Genomic DNA, 19,851 nt, shown 5'->3' with positions numbered 1-19,851 from the left:
TGGGGGAGGGTGGAAACCTCCAGCATCCTCCCCCCTCATAAATACGCTACTGTATTTAAGAACGTGTCTAACTCTAACGTAAATATGAAATATTATCTTACTAATCCGTTTTCTAAAAATATTTACGATTTTTGGGTTTCCGTAAATTGCATAATTTCTGAGTGAAATTGTATTAAAACGAAGAGATATGTGGTACCGACAGCAATGGCCTAAAATTACACAAATTTTGGTAAATAGGTAGTCGATAATATTTATATTTCTACACAATTAAAAATGCTTTGAATAAGAGTAATAATGTTTTTATCCCATAGAAATTTAATAATGAGAGAATAAATAATAGTAATAAAACAGTTTTCTAATAACACATTATTCTTGAAGTAAAAACTTACCGAAGCGATGAGATGGCCGTTTAATGTGAAACAGTCACACGCAGTTATATCAATAGATTGGTGATTCATTTGTTTCAAAAACAATTGCAACTGAAAAATTCATGCAAACTGATACTATAACTATAAAAATATTTATTATTTCCAATATTATATTACAACGAATGAACAGACCTCGTGTTTCGTACTGTTGTTTAAATGCCGATTATTTATTTCTGTTACAAGCACTTTAGTTTTATAACCCTGAAAAATGTACAAATATGTAGGACGTAGGTATTATTGTTACACTTGACTACTTGAGTGATATTAACGTATTATTTTAACAAAAGTAAAGTTCTGTCTGTAAATATATTTGAAAAAAAATATTAAAGTATAAATGATTTAATAATTTATTATTACTATTATATATTTATAATAGAGATAAAACTTTTAATTAAATTGTTATTAGAAAACGTGGAACTATTCTTTTTTTTAGATCATTACACAAAGTAGATATAGGTACAATGTATTTAATTTTATTAAATCCACAAAACCTGAAAATCTGACCGAAAATACCTATACCTAATATTATTATTTATTATATAATAATACATTATATCGAGATTTTGCACACATCGGTCACTCTCACCTCTTGGGTCGTGCTGTGTGCCGTAATAACGATCACGAAAAACCGGAACAGATACTGGAGAATCCAGCCGAAGATGAACTTCGACCTAGAAACCGTGGTTCCCACGCGAAAAGCTTCGTTGTAGATGTCAAACAGCATCATCACGCACAGGGTGATGAGTGACAGAGCCAGTTGGCCGCCGAACATGTTGTTGAGCTGTTCGATCGATTCGCGCGTCAGCCTGTGCCTGACCCTGAGTTCCTCGACAGCCGTCTCCATCGGCCGGCCACGCGGGTCTTGCAATACGGACGTGACCGCGGATGCCGTTGACGACGACGACCGGAGCGCCATCGGATACCTGTTGCTGACCATGACGTCCGACCGGACAGCCGACAGCTCGTCGTTAATGGCTCGGAACTTTAGGTAAACGCCGAAGCACAGGATGGCAAAGTGCGTCTCCATGCAGCACATGCTCCAGTTCTGCGAGTACATGTTGAAGAAGAATAGTAGAAGTTTCGAGTCACCAAACTCCTCGTACCTGTACAGCAGGTACAGCCGCAACAGATTGACGGGCAAGACGATGGCCAGGTACCCGACAACCACGTACGACGCGTAAAGCCGGTACTGATGTCTGTGCGACCCAGAAATGGGCCAGCGGCGTTCGTACTCGTACTCCTGGCCCTTGAAACCGGCCAAGTGTCTGTACGCCTTGTACACGATGGTCGCCCGGGACACCAGACAAGTGAACGCCACCAGCCTGGTGTACAGCCGCCGGTACGTGGTGGACAAGTGGTCGTCGCACCAGCCGTCCAGCACGCACACGCTCCACGGCGTGATGACCATGTTCATCACGCCAGACGCCAGCACCCACGCCGAGAACCACCGTTCGAACCGGTTGTACGTCATGTCCACGGTGAACACGCCGCACACGTTCCAGAAACACGCGGTCGGCCACATCAGCGCGCCGCCCCGTATCGCGGTCGTCGTCGCCATGGCTGGTATACTGCAGTATAGTAGCGCGCACCCGCGAGTCTCGCCGACTTTGCGTACCTAACCTAACGCGTATCTATGCCCGATGGATATGTAGGTACGTGTGTACAGTCCTGCGGGTAAGTATTGAAGGTTTACGCAAGTAACTGAACAGATTCGAAACTTTTAATCGGAACCGAAACGTATTTTATCATTTTTATTCGCGGTATTATGGGTAGACGCATCGGCCCGACAACAAGACCATAATTACAATTTACAGGTCGAACATAGGTAACTAGGTATAAAGACTACGACGTGATGGATTGCTATTGTCGTTGTAATTTTAAAACAATTTTTTTAACTTTTAAGTAATTACGATAAAAATTCATTGATAAACGTCAGAAAGTTCAACTCGAATATTCGAACGTGTGATTCTAAAACATGAGAATTAGAAAATATACGTACGAACGCTGGGAATCTGTTAAAACATTATAGGTATCCTATTCGATTCGTTTCCGTCTCAACATGTTGTTTCCAAGCTAATACCATACGGAGTGCGGTCTCTTTTAGTATTTAAAATTATAACTAACAATTGTTTTCGTTAATTTTCGCTCCGAACTAGTGAGTGATGAGACGATCAATTATGATGGCAATTTCGCCGACACCGTGGCGCGTTTATAATATAATCACTACACTCGACTCTTTAATTGGTTAACTCGTAAGTTTTTCAAAAGCAACAAGTCTACAAGCATCGGTTTGTAATTACAAATATGGTGTACAGTCGTTCCATAAGTGACACTCAATCGACAATCGGTGAGAACTTCAACCAGACGGTGTATTCTAATCCTAAATGGCCAAATTCACAAACATAATAATCAATAATATATTCATTCCGTTAACGATGTGTCGACCTGTCATTACCTATATAATATGTATTTAGGTTACAGTATTCGAGGGTTATCTTGATGTTAAGTATAATATACAGTAAAGCAGGGGTAGCCAGCGAGAAGAGACTCGCGATCCACTAAATATATTAATAAATATAGAAGAGCCAAAATGTAGAAAAAAAAATAGGTCATACATAAATATAAATAAATTCATATTAAAAAATGTTTTTCGTATAAATGTTAAGATAAGATGCGAGCCCCAAAAGTCTATGACGCGAGCTGCGGTTTGGCCACCCCTAGTATATAGTTTATTTAAAATAATACATGTATTAAGATTCTCTTACTTATCAATTGTAACCAAGCTATCGAGTGTTTGGAAAACTAAAACAAAAACGTATTACTAGTAGTTACTATAATAAATTTACTTACATACCTATACCATTTTGTGACTATTTGCAAGACACTTCTATTAGTACACCTTTTATTTTATGATAAAATTATAGTTTTGATAAAATATCATTATGGTTAATTTGTTTTCATAAAAAAATGAAAGAATTAATAAAAATATAAGTCATTGCTGTTAAAATACTACTAATAAGTTATATTTAATAACTTATTAAAAATTATAATAATATTAAAATACATATATTGGTATGCATATACTATGAAAATTATAAGTGTAAAATGATATATAACTAATAAAAATGTATAAACTGGGTTGTAGTACCCAAAAACTCTTATTTTTTTTATAATATACATATAGAATAATATAATATTAACAATTAATCAAGTGTTGACACAACCAGTTCAGCCACTCTTTCATCCATCGAACGCACAGTAAGTTGAATGGTAACACTATTTTCAGATAATGCTAATTTTGCCTGTGCAAGAACTTTACAGTTTCCTCGCATCATACCTGATAAATGAATTAATAATTTAAATAAGCAAGTTAATTTATGTAATTAAAAATAACTTACCAGCTAAATTCACTACATGTGACGATTTATTTGGTGGGTGTACATTTTCAGAATTGTTAGAAGCAGCCATTCCAAGGAATGATATAATTTGACTGACTGTATCTGACAAACCTCCAGAAGTTAATGGCAATGCAAAAGTTTCTTGAACTTCAAAACAAACACTCTTGGCTTCTTCCCATAAAGAGTCCCAATTTCCTACTTTTACTTTTAACATTTGATCTTTTAGAGTCATTTCAACATCTTCTAGCTATAATAGGAAAAAAACATATAATACCAATTATAATATTAAAATATTGTACACTATGAAAATACTATAATAAATGCACACATACCCTATAGTCTTCTTGATAGCCATCATCTTGAACTTCGCCAGTCAAGGGATCACAGTCCTTAACAACAAATTTCATTTTGGCCGTAAAACTTGCTATAAAAAAAAAAAAAAAAATTGATTTACATAATACATAAAATATAACAAAAATTTACCAATAGCATCAACTGAATCATCTGGAAATTTTAAATAAACATAAACGTTGCCAGTTTCTTGATATTTTATTGAAGGACATTTAAATTCATTTAAATACTGGAAACCTTCACTAACATCCAATCCTACAGAAATATCTTCTAAAATTTGGTCATCTAATGTGTTGGTGATTTCAAACTAAAAATGTCATAAATTAATTTTTCAATAAGTAACAAATAATAAAATATCACTATACATACTTGAAGAACCAAATGATGATTAAATATATGTTTAATACACCGCACAACATACTCAGTTTCTGGTTCAGTCAACATGGAAGGTTCAGAGGAACAGAAAAGTTTACCAGCATCCAAGCCAATCAGGCTAGGCAATTTTTGGCCATCCACATTTTCAACAATTACTTCAACTAAATTTGAATGAGCAAAAACAAATATTTTTAATTATATTTAATGAAACTAAAAATGTATTTTAGAGAGAAACTAATGGCATAATGATATTTAATAAATAACAAAATTATATTTTGAAATTAATTATGATGAGTAAAATTTAAATCTAAATTTCATAATTTACTTCCTAATTATGTTTGAATTTAATATACATTATTTTGATATTATAATGGAATTTACCTGGTTTGACAGCATTATCAACATTCTGTTTCCTGGTTGGTTCTTGAGAAACATTTTTAACCACTATATCAACTGGTAATTCATTAAGATTAATACGTTCTTTAGTGGGATTTAAAACATAATCTTGACAAGTCTTTTCCAAAACTGGCAATGATACCTATTCAATTTTTTTTTTTTTTTAAGTTTAATAAGTTAATAAAAAAATGTATTAAAGTTTTAGTTGTAAATATTACATGCATGGGTTCAGACAAGTAATCAGTGATTAATTGACGATTATTGGAACTCAATAATTGACTATAAAATGTTGCTCTATCCCTAACTTCATCATCAACATCTAGACAACATCTCTTCAAAAGTACTTTTATACTATCGTGAAGCATTGCACAGTTAGCAGCATATTTAGCCATGGCTCCAACTGCTGCAGCTCTTACAACAGCACCTTCTAATATCACTCTATTATAAATAAACCTTATAAACCTGAAATTAATTATTTTATTAAATATATTATAATTATTGATAATTTTTTTATAAAAATACCTACCTTGATGGTTGTTTTGTGCGAGGTCCTTCTTTGCCCAATAAATGTAATATACGAACTGTTAAACTAGTATGTTCACAATCTTCAATAAACTCACAGAGGTGTGCTAACCCTAATCAAATAAAAATATTTAGATAATTTATAGCTCGAATAGAAAAATTAGTTCAAATAATACAGAGATTTGAATTGAAATTAATTATCTATACTAATATTTTATTCAAGTTAAAAAATGTAATTCGCGGCCATCTATTGCTCAAAAGTATGACTCCTAACACAGTAGACTTATAGATGGTTGACTCAGTATACTCTAGTAGTATAGACAAATAATTGGTGTTGTTTGATCACCACCCAACAAATACTGGTCGCTATTAAATACATTTTTTAACTTGAATAAAGTACAGTTAACATCAATCTAATATTTTATAAATATTATGTAAATATTGTAAAATGCATAATCTAGCCAACCAACCAATCTCTTTTGCTTCAGGATTTTCTTCTATAATTGCTATAATTGTATCAGCTATTGATGCTTTATATTCGAGTCCACCTTCTTCTCTTAGCATACCAGACAAAAAGTTCATTAAAACCGTGTGTTTACGGGGGAATTTTGAACATAATGCCCTTATAGCCTGGACATTCAATATTTTATATTAAAAATATCTCCTATGTTATGAAACTAATAATTATTACCTGAACAACAACAATTTTAAACTCGTCAGAAATTTCATTAACAAATGTTGCAATTTGTTTCATCAAACGATCCACTGAAGCTTCAGCCCCAGTTTTTAAGAGTGTTGTTATAGCTAAAGTGGCTACTGAGCGATTAGAATCGCTAATTAAGTTTTCAAGATCCAAATTACAAGCAGTTACTGTACTTGGATGTTCCATTGCAACCTTAAATTAAATATATAATATAAATAATTAATCTATTTATTAAAATAATTAAACATACTTTGTTAAGTGTTCGGACTGCAGCAAACCGAAGTGTCGGTTTAGCAGATGAGCAGAATAATTGTAATACAGACACAGCTGGTGCCAAATGCCTAGCTCCAGTACCACTCAAATGTACAATTGCATGTGCAGCTTCATATACAACGGTTTCTGATTTATGACGAATACAAGACTCCACAAACTCAAACAATGGAGATTCAGATCGTGGAATAGTTTCTTCTTCTAATAGTTTACATGCCATTCGTATCTGGAAATTCCAAATAATAATTTTAATATTTCACAGAAACAAAATCACAAACTATAATTATTTATAAACTACTTACCAACATGCAAACAGCAAATGGTGATTTCATATTTATTTTTGTAAGTTTAGCCACTAACTTTGTGACAGCTAAACGATCTGTTTTCCTAATGTGGAACAATAGTCCTAATGCATGATATTGTACCATTACACTGTAATGAAAGGATTTATTAAGTAAATAAATAAAATAAAAGTACAATTAAGTAAAATCAATATACTTGTCGGAATTTAAAGCCTCTTGAATTTCATTAAGTGAACGTTTGACAATATCGGTAGCCGATGTATTTTTACACAAATGTAAACAACTCACTAAAGCAGCACTACTAATACCAGGATTTTTGTCAACAATTGCTTGTTTCATATAACGTTCAATTGTTTGTAACATGGACACCTTAATGGAAAATAAACAATACAATAAAATGTTTCAATATAGTATATTATTATATTTACTATACATACATCAGTAATACTGCACAACGCTCTAATAGCTGCCGCCCTATATGTATCTTCTTTTCCAGTCATATCTTTAGTTAAACTTGAAGTTACAATAATTACATCTTCTGCTATTCCACTTAATTCCTAAAAATAATTAAAATAAATATTACATTTATTAATTCAAACAAAATTATTTATAAAGTTCAACCTTAATTCCAAGATAAACCATTCTTCTTAATATAATATCACGTGATTGAAAAAGTTTGGTCATAGCAAAGAATGTTTCAGTTGCTTCAGCTGTTCCAAGTTGTTCACCCTTAAATTTCATGTTTAATTTCAAATTAATTTTAAAACAAAATGTAATCATAAGGGAAGACCAACATAAACATATAACATACCTGGTTTATCATATACAATATTTTGGTGAGGATGTGTGTGCATTTTCTTGGATTAACAGGGGTGTCATTGAACGTCCTTGCTTCCTGGAGAACACTGGTTTTTTCAAGATTCTGATATGGATTGCCTCCTTTAAAAACACATTTACTTTTACGTTTGAACATGATTGTTAGAGAATATTGATTTTAAAAGATGGACAACAAAGAAGAATTATACAGTCAAGAATTATTTTGAAGAAAAGATGAAAAAAATACACATGACATGATGTGGGAAGAGCCGTAGTAGATTAACGGTTTGTTTACACTTTAACAACATATATAAATGTAGGTAACGCACGGTAAACGGTAGGGAAAAAATAAATATAATTATAGCACGGGGCCTTAAATACGCAGACAGTGTATGGTGTAGTGTAAGATAGATACAAGACTTTGGGCGCAGAATGGAAACAAACCGTTACCGTCTTCTTCTTCTTTCTTGTCCCGTTTGAACGCCATTGGGGTATGCTCGGCAAAACGGTCCCCAGTGTAATGGTACAACGAATCGGAACGGATGACGGCCAGACCAACTGCGTATCGTCGACAGGTTATAAATTTAGATTATATTATCGTTCTTTTTGGTAATCACGATCGCATAATTTTCTGTCGGGTCAGTCAGGAAAATTGTATAATAATAATGTAAGTAAAAGTTACAATTGTAATACGGATTACGGGCGCAGAAAACCAGAGACACGTCACACACGTCACTCGCGAATAAACCTCAGTCCTTATCAGTAATCACTCGTTATCACTTATCGTGACTGTCAGTACGGCGGCTAGTGTTTACTTGTAAGAACGTAGCAACGGATTACCGGCACAAAGGACACGGCGGCCTGTCGGCCAATGGCGCGCCGCGTTTTTGTTGTCAACAGTCGACATGTTGTTTTCGAACCGTTGAGCGCACAGCATTTATATTTATTTATTTATTTTGTTATTATTTCGCCGCGGACCGTTTTGCCGAGCGCTTGGCCCCAAGTTTTAGTGTCGTCAGATATCCGTTTCTAGTCGTCCCGCACTGATTTCTTCACCGTTCCGGCTGAATTTCTCATTACTTTCCGCTCAAACCAACAGACAACGCAGTGAGTATTTATTGTGAAATTAAAAAAAATTAACAAATCGACGTTTGTTTTAAATTTTTTTTTTATTATTATTATTATTATCTGTCGGCGGGACCGGCGCGCGGAATCCGATCGATAATCGCTGTGCCGCGCGCGCGAATAATGGCGGGTAACGACGCCGTTGCGCGCCCAACGTCCGCCCGTTCTCTACTCATTTTCGCATCACGTTTAATAATGAGATTTTGATCGCCGCCTGTTCAGCGGATTTTGGGACGCGCATAATAGAATAAGCAATGGTGCCCCGCTGTGGTGGTGTAGTCCACCGAAGTAATCGATTTCCTTATCGATTTCTGACGTTTTAAGAATTATGCTTCCCTTACCACTCACGGTAACGCGCGTCTTTTTGTCGGGGTTAATTTTTCTTTTTCATTTCCATATCGAATCCCGATTTACCCAATTCGTTAGTCCCGCGTGCACGCCAAACAATAATGAACCGATTTCTATGCGGTCTCTCATTGGTCGGTCCTGGAAAAAACGTTAAACGAAAATAAATAAAACAACCCCCTCTACGATGCCACCAATACCTGGAGTGTGTGTTACATTGTGCATTTGTGCGGGAAGTGGTGCGCATTTTCCATTCATAGGAGTTCTTGTCCGTTTTGTTTTTTGTTTATGTTTTTAATTTTATTTATATTCTTATTATTATCGTTCGCTCTGTCGTTTTATTTCACACAACCCAGGTATTATTTATATTATTATTATTGTTTTATGAATTTTTAATTAGATTAATGACGCCTTTGATCAATATACATTTATTGTTTATTCGAGGCATAATGACTACCCTAGGTTTTTTATTAATTTCTTTTTCATTTTTTTAAGTAATTTCTCATGATTGCATAAATTTAATTGTTAGTTTCAGTCTTTTTTTATTGTTTACCTACTACCTAAATAGGGACAATTTTTTTTTTATTTGGTGACTTAAATACTGTATTATAATGATAAAAAAAAAAAAAAATTTTAAATAATTACATAATAAATAAAACAGTTGAAGGTTGTATTTCTATTAGCAATTTTTTTTTTTATCGCTTTCAATAACTATTAAGATGGATTATTTAATTTCTAGATGTCTGATTCAGAAGCTGTAGTTGAAAAGAGGCGTGGACGTCCTGCAAAAGACAAGTCTGAGGTAATTATCATATTGTATTAAATTTGTTTTTTAATTTTATTAAATCCATGTAATACTTAACATTGTTTTTATTTATTTATTCTTTAGGATTCTGTTAAAGAACCAAAGAAGCGTGCACGTGAAGTTGAAAAGAAAGACAAAGATGCTGTAAAAAAGGACGAAGATGTTCCAGCAAAAAGAGGTAGAGGTCGTCCACCAAAGTCTGGAGCTTCCGGTGGAAAAAAAACCGATAAGCCTAAGGTACACTACTAATATTTTACTGTGGTAGCCGTATAATTTATTTATTCTTTTTCTTTTGTAGAGCAAGACTGGTAAACGTGGTCGCCCAAAGAAGAGTGACAAAAAAGAAAAAGAGGAATCTGCTGAAGAAGAAGACAGCAAAGAAGAAAATGAAGACGAAGATGACGAATAAAAAACTACTTAGGATTAATCTCAACAATTGTGTGTTCCGTGTGCAGTGTGTCCTTAATTTAGATTGCATCAAAACAAATTTACATTTTTTTTGCCTAGATTAAGTACCTAATTTTACAACTGTATGCCCAGTATTTGTAGCCTATAGCAACTCATTTAAATTAAAACTTCGATTAAGTTAGTATTGTTATACATTACTATATTAATTAATTATTAATTTGTAACGTCTAATTATACTTAAGAACTCATTTCCTAAATGGATTTCTTTTTTATTTTGTACCATTAATTTGTAAACAAACTTTTTTACTAATTTATAATATCTGAATTGTATCTTTATTATTAAAATATAAAAGTACTTGGATAATTGTTTATTTTTATTTTGATGGTCAGATATATTTTTAGTAATTTACCTATGTAAAATGTTATTAAAACTAACAACTTTTTATTCAGTTACGATTTTATCAGTTTAGTTTAAAATGGAGGACATAAGTTAATTTTGGAAATATACAATTGAATAAATATTTTAAATATTTTTACCATCATTAGTCCTAAACATAGAATAATTAATTAAACCATAGTTGTAAAGTAACAGCTGATGATTATAAAATCATGAAAAATATTGTTTTATAATTTTTATTGACACTGACTACTGAGTAAATTTTAACAAGAACCATAGGTAATTAAAAGTGTCTCAATGTCAATAGATTTCAATGATTTCATACAATACACCTTAAATGTCATTGAGGTACTTAATGCTAAATAAAAGCTGAATTGTGGTTGACGGCTTGACGCCTAGATCCTGGGTTCTGTTTCAAATTATAATTACAATATTCTATTATTTATACATGATTCATTAATTGATGACTGAATTATTCAAGAATATTTCTAAAACTTACAATTTTGCGTTTTTCCAACAATAACCTTAAGGTTAATTGTATCACTTTCTCTTCAACAAGTATTAAAACTTATCTTCTATACTTCAACAACTTCTACCTCATGGCTATAGAAGAAGCTCAAACTTAAAGCTGTTGATATATTAAAAAAATTTTAGTTTTTTTTAAATAAACAGTAAATATTTACATTAAAAAAAAAATCACTTGTACAACGTACATACAATATAAGCATATTTTTATATATGTTAATTACTCTGATGATAATTCATATTATTAGTTACTTTTGGAATTTTTACGTATTTTTTTTTTGGACCTTAAATGGTAAAAAATGCATAACGAATTCAAAAAGTAATCAATAAAATATAATTATAAATGGTTTTATGCATTTTAATGAATCGTAAGAATATATTATTTATTAAAATTGAAATGGCTCGTATTCAGTCAATTTTAGTTTTAGAGCCATGATTATTAGATCAAAATGACTTAAAAAAATTCAAGTTGTATTGCGCCTGCACGTACCGAGAGATTTAAAAATCTGAAAATGTAAAAAAACAACCAATAAATACCACTTGCTTTTAAAAAAAGAATTAGATTTATTCCTATATAATCGGCGGCGAGAAATTCAGTGTTATCTAAATTGGTAAACACAGTATATATTTAAATAAATATAGGCAATATAGCTTAAAATAAGTGTATATACATAATACATTATAAAAATTTAATTTAGAATAGAGTATAGACAATAATTTAATAATAATTTATGTAATTAGTGATATGTTTCAAATGTTTCAATACGATAAAATTTTTTGAAATAATAACAAATAAATTGAGAATTATTATTACCTAAACGTTCGAATATCCAATATCGTCAAAATTTGATCTTAATTTTATTAAATTGTTGTTGCTGAATAGTGAACACTATTATTTTTTTAAATTTTTATATTAACTTAAAAGTTTTGAAATTTTTATTGTTTAAAATTTAAACTAAAAACGTTATAAATTTATAACTATAAAATAATTTGAAAATATTAGAGATTTTTATGAACTTTGTAAAAAATGTTTAGTTTAAATTATGAAAAAGAATGTATGTATTTTAGACTAAAAAACTTCTGAGGAACTTTAAATTAAATTTTCAAGTTTTAATAACAAAAAATCAAAATTTTTATCATAGTATTAAATAGAAAAAAAACTTAAAATTTCAAATATTTATCTATAAATCTATAGTAGCATAAAAATAGCCAAAATATTTTGAAAATAATGTCATATCTAGTAAATGCTTGATAAATATTTAGCATAGTTTTAAAAAATAATAATTGATTTTTCTCATAATTTTTTCCGTAAAAATTCCTGTTATTTAAAAATTATTTTTATTAATTTCGACCATTTACTATCAAAAACTATAATCAAAGATCGAAAAATTGTATTTACTATAAATCGTGTACTCAAACAAACAATGCATACAACTACTATAACTTCAAAATTATAAATATTTTCATTCATAATTGCTTCGATCAGAATTTAAAATTTTGTTAAATCCTAACAGTTATAAGAAACATAACTACTATTTACTAAGCTATTATAATTTATAAACTTAAATTAAACTTTAAAGAATATTTTACAATTTGTACACAGTTGTTACAATAAGTGAATAAGCTAATTTGATATAATAGACATAATATACAAGATTAAAATAAATTAAATTAACGTTTAGTTTTTTAAACATTAAAAACAAAATTGAAAGTATATACATTTAGGTATTCATAACTTGGTACCATGCTATCAAGCTATCATAATATATAATTATATATTAGGTACTTGTAATATACACGATATTATATACAATTAAAAGTATAAAAAAATAATAATAATTAGTATTTAGTATGCCAATGATTGTATTTTAAGCGGGAAGGGAAATTAGTATTTTACAAAGTTTAAATTAACATTATTTTTAGAACATTTGCTTTTAACTCGATTGCATGATCGATCATTGATCATTATACCTTTTTTAATAAGTACAATTCGGCCATTTATTTAGGTAAAAAGTGCAATTCGATTATCCTGCATGTAAACTCTGCCAGAATAGATTTATCCCTATAACTTATAAGGCTATCGCTATACTAATACTATATTATTATTATTAAAAAAAAAAAAATTATAATTTTTATAATAATAATTTTCCACATTAAATAATACCTAGTAAGATATGCGTAATATGCCAACAAATATACGAAATTTGAAATTAAAAATAATAATTGCAGTCTAAATAAATCAATGATACAAATTTTGTAATGTTTATTACATTAAATAATCGTAATACCTAATCATTAAATTTGTAAGTTATGTTATACATTATACTTATAATATTTTTAACTGTGAACAGTTCAAACTAAAATGATGTGAATGATGTGATACAATTTGTAGATATGTATTCTAAGTCTAATATATCCATTGTTAAAAGTTAAGTTTATCGTGTTCTCTAATATTATACTTTTTTTTTAATTCTGATTTTTTTAGTTTATTCAGTTGAGATATACTATTAAATTGTACACATCGATTTTAGAAACTTCGGCGTATGTCATCGCGACGGATGTCAACATATTTTAATTTAATGTAGGAAGGCCTTAATGCTGGTGAAGTTTCCATAAACCCATTATACAGGCGAGGTAAGAAAATAAGTTTGGCGGAGTTTACATTAGACCTTTTCATTACCTTCTTTTATCTAAAAGGACAAAAGGTATTCTACTAGTTTGATTTCTGGCGGCGAAGTTTACAATCGGCCGTCGGGCGGTGCAAATACTGCAATTCAGGTTATTATTTTTAGAAATCCTTGTGGTCGGTATTTGTAGTTATTATCTAATCTACATATATTATAAATAATACCAAAGACCAACATATTGTTCCTTACGACTACAAAAATACAAAATAAATAGATTTATTTAATATATTTCATAGCTGAATTTATATATTATTAAGCCATTTTATTTATATATTCTGTATTTCTGTAGTCACAATGAGTCACATATGACATATTCACATACTTGTATATAAAATATAGTTACTGCAGTGGGTCGCTTGTAGTTTGTACCCGTATTGATATAATTACAATTATAATTTATATTTATGGACAGTGGGTAAATAGGTAGGGGCCTATTAAAGGTATGACCTTTGTCATTGCAAATTTACATTAACCGATTAACCTAACGGACGACTAGGAGTTGGTTCCCGGGAGGCCGGGACCCGGGTTGTCTATTGGTAACATACGAATTGGTTCCCTCAAGCTTTCGTGAAAATACAAATAATACAATCTTTTTAAATTAACTTTTCAAATTATTATATTATATTCATTCAGCAACAATTTCCTTCCCATTTTATACAGACTTAGGACGTCAGAACGGTATAGAATTATTATAGATATATAAAATATTTTATACTTCAAACGGTAATCGGTCAAAAAGACCGTGGACAAAAAGTCCGTTTTAAAAAAAGTTGGACTTAAAGTCCGGATTCAGTTTTTATAGTCGGACAAAAAGTCCGAGCGCATTTTTAGTGTTGGACAAAAAGTCCGAAAATACAAAATATTTTATATATTTATTTAAAAATTTTAAAATGTTTGTAGACATTATATATTACATATATACATTATATTATTATATTTTTTTCAATTTTCTTATTTTCATTAACTAAAAAAAAAAAAAAAAAATATGGTAATAGGTATGGTTAAAACTTAAAAGTGTTACTCAGTATAATATATTCATATTATACGCTACAATGCTACATACATATATTGGTCAATAATAATATTTTTTATTTTTTTCATTACATCAATAGACAATAATAATAATTAAGTGATTGTTCTGTGGTGAAATTTGATAACTACTACAGTAGTACTACTAGATACAACAAGATATAAAATTATATTTATAAACTTTCCCAGACATCGTAAATACCTAGTAAAATATTATAAGATTATTGATTTGTACATATACTGGAAAGTAATTTTATTTGGGATTCATTTCGTACACTTTATTTTATGCAGGAAGCAATTCCATATTACTTAACCAGTGGCGGCGCGGCATCAAAATTTTTTTCTAGATTAGGACCAAGATAGGAGGCCAACAATTATAAGGTAGGGCTAAAAAAATTAAAAATGAATATATATTATAATGTCTAAGGTTAGGCTAGTGGTAGGGCCAAGCATTTCCAAGTAGGGCCATGGTCCGTCCTTGGCGCCGCCACTGAACCTAACCTAGGTGGGTGTCAACATTTTATGTAGAGGTGTATAATGCCATAGGAAAAATTTTGGACTTTGGCGCCACTGATTACGGGTGCTATATTTTAACAACCGATAACTAGATAATTTAACCCAAATAATTTTTATTGGAGTCTAGAGGGATAAAATTATAAATAAATGATGCCTAGACAAAGACAAAAAAAAATCTTTGTCAATTCTATATAATAAATTAATAACACTATCTACAACAATAAGATATTTTGATGTTCTAGTTTTCTGCCTTTCTTGGCAGCAGTTCGCCAATGCTGACTGTTGATTTAATGAATCATACTTCATAACTCTAGAGTTTAGGATAATTTTCAAGAATCACGTTTTGGTTTTAAACTTTTTAACATAAATAACCAAAAATATTTTATAAAAATAACGTAGAAATTGATGTCGATGATTTAAACAAAATAAAATAAATTTTATAAAACAAAATGATAAATGTAAAATTTTGCCCTCTAACATTTAGTACCAGCAATTCCTAGCTTTTAAAAATAATAATAACTTTAAATTTAAAATATTAAATACCTAGTTGGTTAATTCTATTTTTATTCTTCATAAGTCATAAGACACAAATATTGAGTACCTACTTAATAATGATTATTTACATATTCTAAGACTTATTATAGGATATAAAATATTATAAGTACCAACTTATTCTACCTTTGATAAATAAGTAATAATTAACAAATTAATTAAATAATATTAAAATTTACACATATAAAAAATGTGTAATGAGTAACTTAATTTTTTGTCAGACTATTTGTTGTATGTATACCTAGAGTATATGAACTCATGGGCTCCCACATGAACATGTTCAGTGGGGCCCACTATCTTCTTGAAGAATAAATAAAATAAAAAGTATGTATTAATTTATGTAAAATGTGTTTAAAGTGTTTTAAAAGAATCTATAATATAGCAAGTTGTAAGTAATTAGTACATACTACAGATATCATTAAATAAGCAAACAATGCATTATATAGTTTATTTATTTTGAGGGCCCTGGTAAATAAGAAATTCAACGCTGAACCTTGTCCAAAGGTATGATATAATATTTTACTCAATAATAAATATTTAATTTAATAAACTATTATTTTATAAAAAAAACTGGTATTCCAAATTTTAGAGAATATCTGTTCTCTAAAACTTAAATCATTTTCTATTTTGGAATAAAGACATTTATTATAACTATTAATAGAAATGAGACAGAAAAGGCATTAATATTTTAAAAAAATAGTCATTAAATAAACTCTTATAATAATGTATTTTATCATGAATATATATAAATTAATAGTATGTAAGAAAAGCTATCAAAATTGTTTTTTTTTATATATATTTTATGCCATTAGATTATTTTGAAAAAAAAAACTCAATTTAATTCAACTTGATAAAAAAAAAAAATATACATATCAATATAAACAATGAAATAATCTTCAGATAGATCCAGGCTTATATGCACTGTTATAAACAGTACCTGCTGGTTCCAAAAAAGATGCCAGCGTGTTTGTTATTGCATGGAATTTTTCCAAAGTGAAAATCAGAACACGTCTAAAAGGAACCATTTCAGGATCTGATTCTACCCAGTTACCTGCCAAGCCAGTACCCTTGTCATTTTGCACACAAAACTCAAACTTGTAATCTGCAGCCTGAAAAACATTTAAATAAATCATGTTCAATAATGTATACACATTAAATAAATTATATTTTTGTTTCATTATTTGTATACTTCGTCAAAGAACTCCTCTTCAGCATTTGACCAAAATACTTCGCAACCCTCAAGATTTTTGTTTTCCTTCTTATCTTTTTTCATTTTGTATAGTTTGCTTATCATAATAAGATAATCAAAATTATATGATGGGTTCTTAGATTTTAAACTAAATAATTCCTTGCTGAAATCATATTACATACATTATATAATTTAAAACAATACAGTTTTAAAATCATCAAACAATTGTTTTCAGTGCTAAGAGAAAATAGAATATTATTTTTATTTATTAAATAAGTATAATAATACCGAATAGCATGAAATAATGGCACAGAAATTGGCGGGGGTATGTTAACATATCTTTCGTTTATTAACAACCCAACTTGTTTTGAATCATCACTCAACAATTTGTTTATAAATCGTGTTGTGTCACTATCACTATGTTGGTTGCTCAAGTCCAACATTAATTTGTGTAAATTTTCTACACATTCACTTGTCTGTAACAAATAAATATTTTAATATTAAAAGGGCACAATAGTAGTATAAGTAAAACCTATACAATGCTTCAGAAAAAGCATTAGATTATAAAATTAGAATATCAGTGACATTACCTTCTCAGTAATATTGAGAATTGAAGTTATTCCAAATACTTGGTTGACATCAACAATGTCATCATCATCATCATCATCGTCATCGTCATCATCATCATGAACTTGCTATATCATAAAGATTTATTTTATTTTAAAATATATTTACAATCTGTTCATAGGAACAATATGCAATTTTGATTATGATTTTTGTTTGGGGGGGGATGGGGGGATTTTTAGCTTTTATGTAGCAAGTCGTGATATCATTTTAATTTAAGATGTCATGGGAGATTCCTAAGAATTGTAGGGACCACTGGATTTTTTTCAGTCAAGTTGGTGGTTTAATGCTGTGATAATGTAATAGATTTAGTTCTTCTTCAAAGTATTTTATCTTAAGATCTAACTGCATTGAGTAGTTAAAGACATAGGGTACTATTAGGGTAGGACTATAATTTTATAAGATTATAAGTTTGCTATGTTGTACAGCTTGTAAGACTGCAGAGACAACGTATACTGTATATGGCATCATCTTAAGTTATGAAACTATACCTTGATCACTGATCCAATTCCGTGTTGATTTATCAGTACTGAAGACAAATTAGACAGGTTCACTGGAGCTTTTAAAAACAGCTGTTGTAATAACTGTTTAATACTATGAAAGTCTGAGGGTTGTGGACTGCGCCCTTCAAATTCAACGTCAAGTACTGACTGAAATGAAATAAACACAATATTAGTCAACACTAGAACATACAAAACTGGATACTATAATTGGAGTTAATATTTATAAATTGTAACAATTAACATTTTTTTTTTTATTTAAACAGATCTAAAATTTGTTTTACACTTTTATTACAAAAGTAGTAATATGTTTTTTGCATTATCAATTGTTCTCAAAAATAAGACCTATGAAAGAATAATAATATTGAAACAATGAAACTGCTTTATGAGAGAGATTTAGTATATTTATATATATAATATACTTCCATACTATTTCCAGCGATTGTAAATGACAATATGTAAATAGGTCAATTATTTGGTCCCGGATTATTATTTAGTTAACATTTAATAAATTAAACATTTACAAAATAAGGTAGTCGTAACATTATTATTGGTTGTCCACAGTTAAATTTATTCGTTTTTTCGTCAAAAATTATTGTTGGATCCTGCAAATCTACAGTCGACCTTTTTATCCCCTGCTATACCGAGAGGCTTGTTCATTAATATTTACCGTAACCATTTCATCAAGATTATCATCGGAATCGGTAGAGCTAGACCCGATGGTACTAGATTCGCCACCGGTGCTTGATTCACCACTAGTACTCGATTCACCGCCGGCTAGCACGCCTCGTTTTCTTGCCGGTTCCGACATGGTCACGATACTATTCGTTTATTCCGACTGGATCGCGTAGTTAGCTTAAAAAAATCTGAACACGTGTGTAATTTGAGATGTAAACTGTAATAGACAATAGTGTAAAGCTGTTGTTATTGTTTATCGTTTATTCGTATAAATAAAAATAGTTTATGTATGTATGTTATTTTCAATTTCAATACAACGACAACCACATTCTGTACATTTCATAGTTACTCTCAAGCTGCACGTCTGTGATAACGATAACATTTTGAGGTTATAGAATAAATATTTAAATACATTCAAATGTGTTCACGACGGCGACCTGATGATAAATCATAAATGATAAGACAGAATACAATTAAAAAATCGTTTTGCGTTTTCTGTTTTTTTTTCACTGTTTTACTTGTGAATAATTAGTATCTGAACAATTTTTTTTTTCTATACTTTTCTAAATCTACGTGAAAAATTATAGAGAATGGTATTTTTTTTTTTTTTTTATTTTGGATTTTTATGGATATACTGGCTTTCGAAATGTCGCGGGCGGCTGTAGTATGGAATAAGTAGGCGTGTCTATTCCGTGACGTCACTCCGCATGACGACTGCCGCGGCACCGCGGCGAGGCATTGTTTACTCGACAATCCGGCAAAGCAATTTGCTTGTTTAAGCAACCTAAGCCCAGTTAGGTGCTAGGATGTCACTTTTATACGATTATTATATTATTCTACTGCATATAAATTCAGTGGCGAATCCAGGAATATTTTTTGATGGGGCTGATTAGTTACATAATATAACATA

At 30.2% G+C, this 19,851-nt stretch overlaps 4 protein-coding genes across 6 annotated transcripts; 1 reads left to right on the top strand and 3 right to left on the bottom strand.

Moving 5' to 3' along the window:
* LOC132922583 (uncharacterized) lies at positions 1 to 2,891 on the bottom strand. Its single transcript, XM_060986164.1, has 4 exons — positions 1,015 to 2,891; positions 561 to 629; positions 390 to 479; positions 1 to 209 (listed from the first exon to the last, which is right to left on the bottom strand). Exons 1-4 carry the CDS (start codon positions 1,984 to 1,986, stop codon positions 123 to 125), a joined length of 1,218 nt encoding a protein of 405 aa, XP_060842147.1. The 5' UTR covers positions 1,987 to 2,891; the 3' UTR covers positions 1 to 122.
* A 532-nt stretch (positions 2,892 to 3,423) lies between these two features.
* LOC132919723 (coatomer subunit gamma-2) lies at positions 3,424 to 8,323 on the bottom strand. Of its 2 annotated transcripts, none has more exons than XM_060981517.1 (17): positions 8,006 to 8,323; positions 7,557 to 7,684; positions 7,367 to 7,474; positions 7,183 to 7,302; positions 6,942 to 7,114; positions 6,746 to 6,875; positions 6,424 to 6,669; positions 6,162 to 6,365; positions 5,941 to 6,100; positions 5,475 to 5,583; positions 5,167 to 5,410; positions 4,934 to 5,090; positions 4,547 to 4,713; positions 4,310 to 4,484; positions 4,159 to 4,250; positions 3,827 to 4,073; positions 3,424 to 3,765 (listed from the first exon to the last, which is right to left on the bottom strand). In XM_060981517.1, the coding sequence occupies exons 1-17, from the start codon at positions 8,046 to 8,048 to the stop codon at positions 3,632 to 3,634; spliced, it is 2,637 nt and encodes an 878-aa protein (XP_060837500.1). In that variant the 5' UTR covers positions 8,049 to 8,323; the 3' UTR covers positions 3,424 to 3,631. The 2 variants fall into 2 exon arrangements, with proteins under 2 accessions (XP_060837500.1, XP_060837501.1); XM_060981518.1 differs by having other exon boundaries at positions 8,012 to 8,322.
* A 183-nt stretch (positions 8,324 to 8,506) lies between these two features.
* LOC132919724 (high mobility group protein B2-like) lies at positions 8,507 to 10,608 on the top strand. 2 transcript variants are annotated; one of them, XM_060981519.1, is made up of 4 exons: positions 8,507 to 8,668; positions 9,771 to 9,833; positions 9,921 to 10,073; positions 10,135 to 10,608. In XM_060981519.1, exons 2-4 carry the CDS (start codon positions 9,771 to 9,773, stop codon positions 10,243 to 10,245), a joined length of 327 nt encoding a protein of 108 aa, XP_060837502.1. In that variant the 5' UTR covers positions 8,507 to 8,668; the 3' UTR covers positions 10,246 to 10,608. The 2 variants fall into 2 exon arrangements, with proteins under 2 accessions (XP_060837502.1, XP_060837503.1); XM_060981520.1 differs by lacking the exon at positions 8,507 to 8,668 and adding an exon at positions 9,229 to 9,387.
* Positions 10,609 to 16,658: 6,050 nt separating this feature from the next.
* LOC132922030 (protein BCCIP homolog) lies at positions 16,659 to 19,310 on the bottom strand. Its single transcript, XM_060985330.1, has 6 exons — positions 18,934 to 19,310; positions 18,255 to 18,413; positions 17,730 to 17,834; positions 17,428 to 17,615; positions 17,140 to 17,302; positions 16,659 to 17,059 (listed from the first exon to the last, which is right to left on the bottom strand). Exons 1-6 carry the CDS (start codon positions 19,072 to 19,074, stop codon positions 16,847 to 16,849), a joined length of 969 nt encoding a protein of 322 aa, XP_060841313.1. The 5' UTR covers positions 19,075 to 19,310; the 3' UTR covers positions 16,659 to 16,846.
* Positions 19,311 to 19,851: the final 541 nt, after the last annotated feature.

The sequence above is a fragment of the Rhopalosiphum padi genome, chromosome 2, assembly GCF_020882245.1.
Source record: "Rhopalosiphum padi isolate XX-2018 chromosome 2, ASM2088224v1, whole genome shotgun sequence".
Lineage (NCBI taxonomy): Eukaryota > Metazoa > Arthropoda > Insecta > Hemiptera > Aphididae > Rhopalosiphum > Rhopalosiphum padi.
Note: the sequence above shows the minus strand (reverse complement) of the source record. Positions and strands in the feature narration are given on the sequence as shown.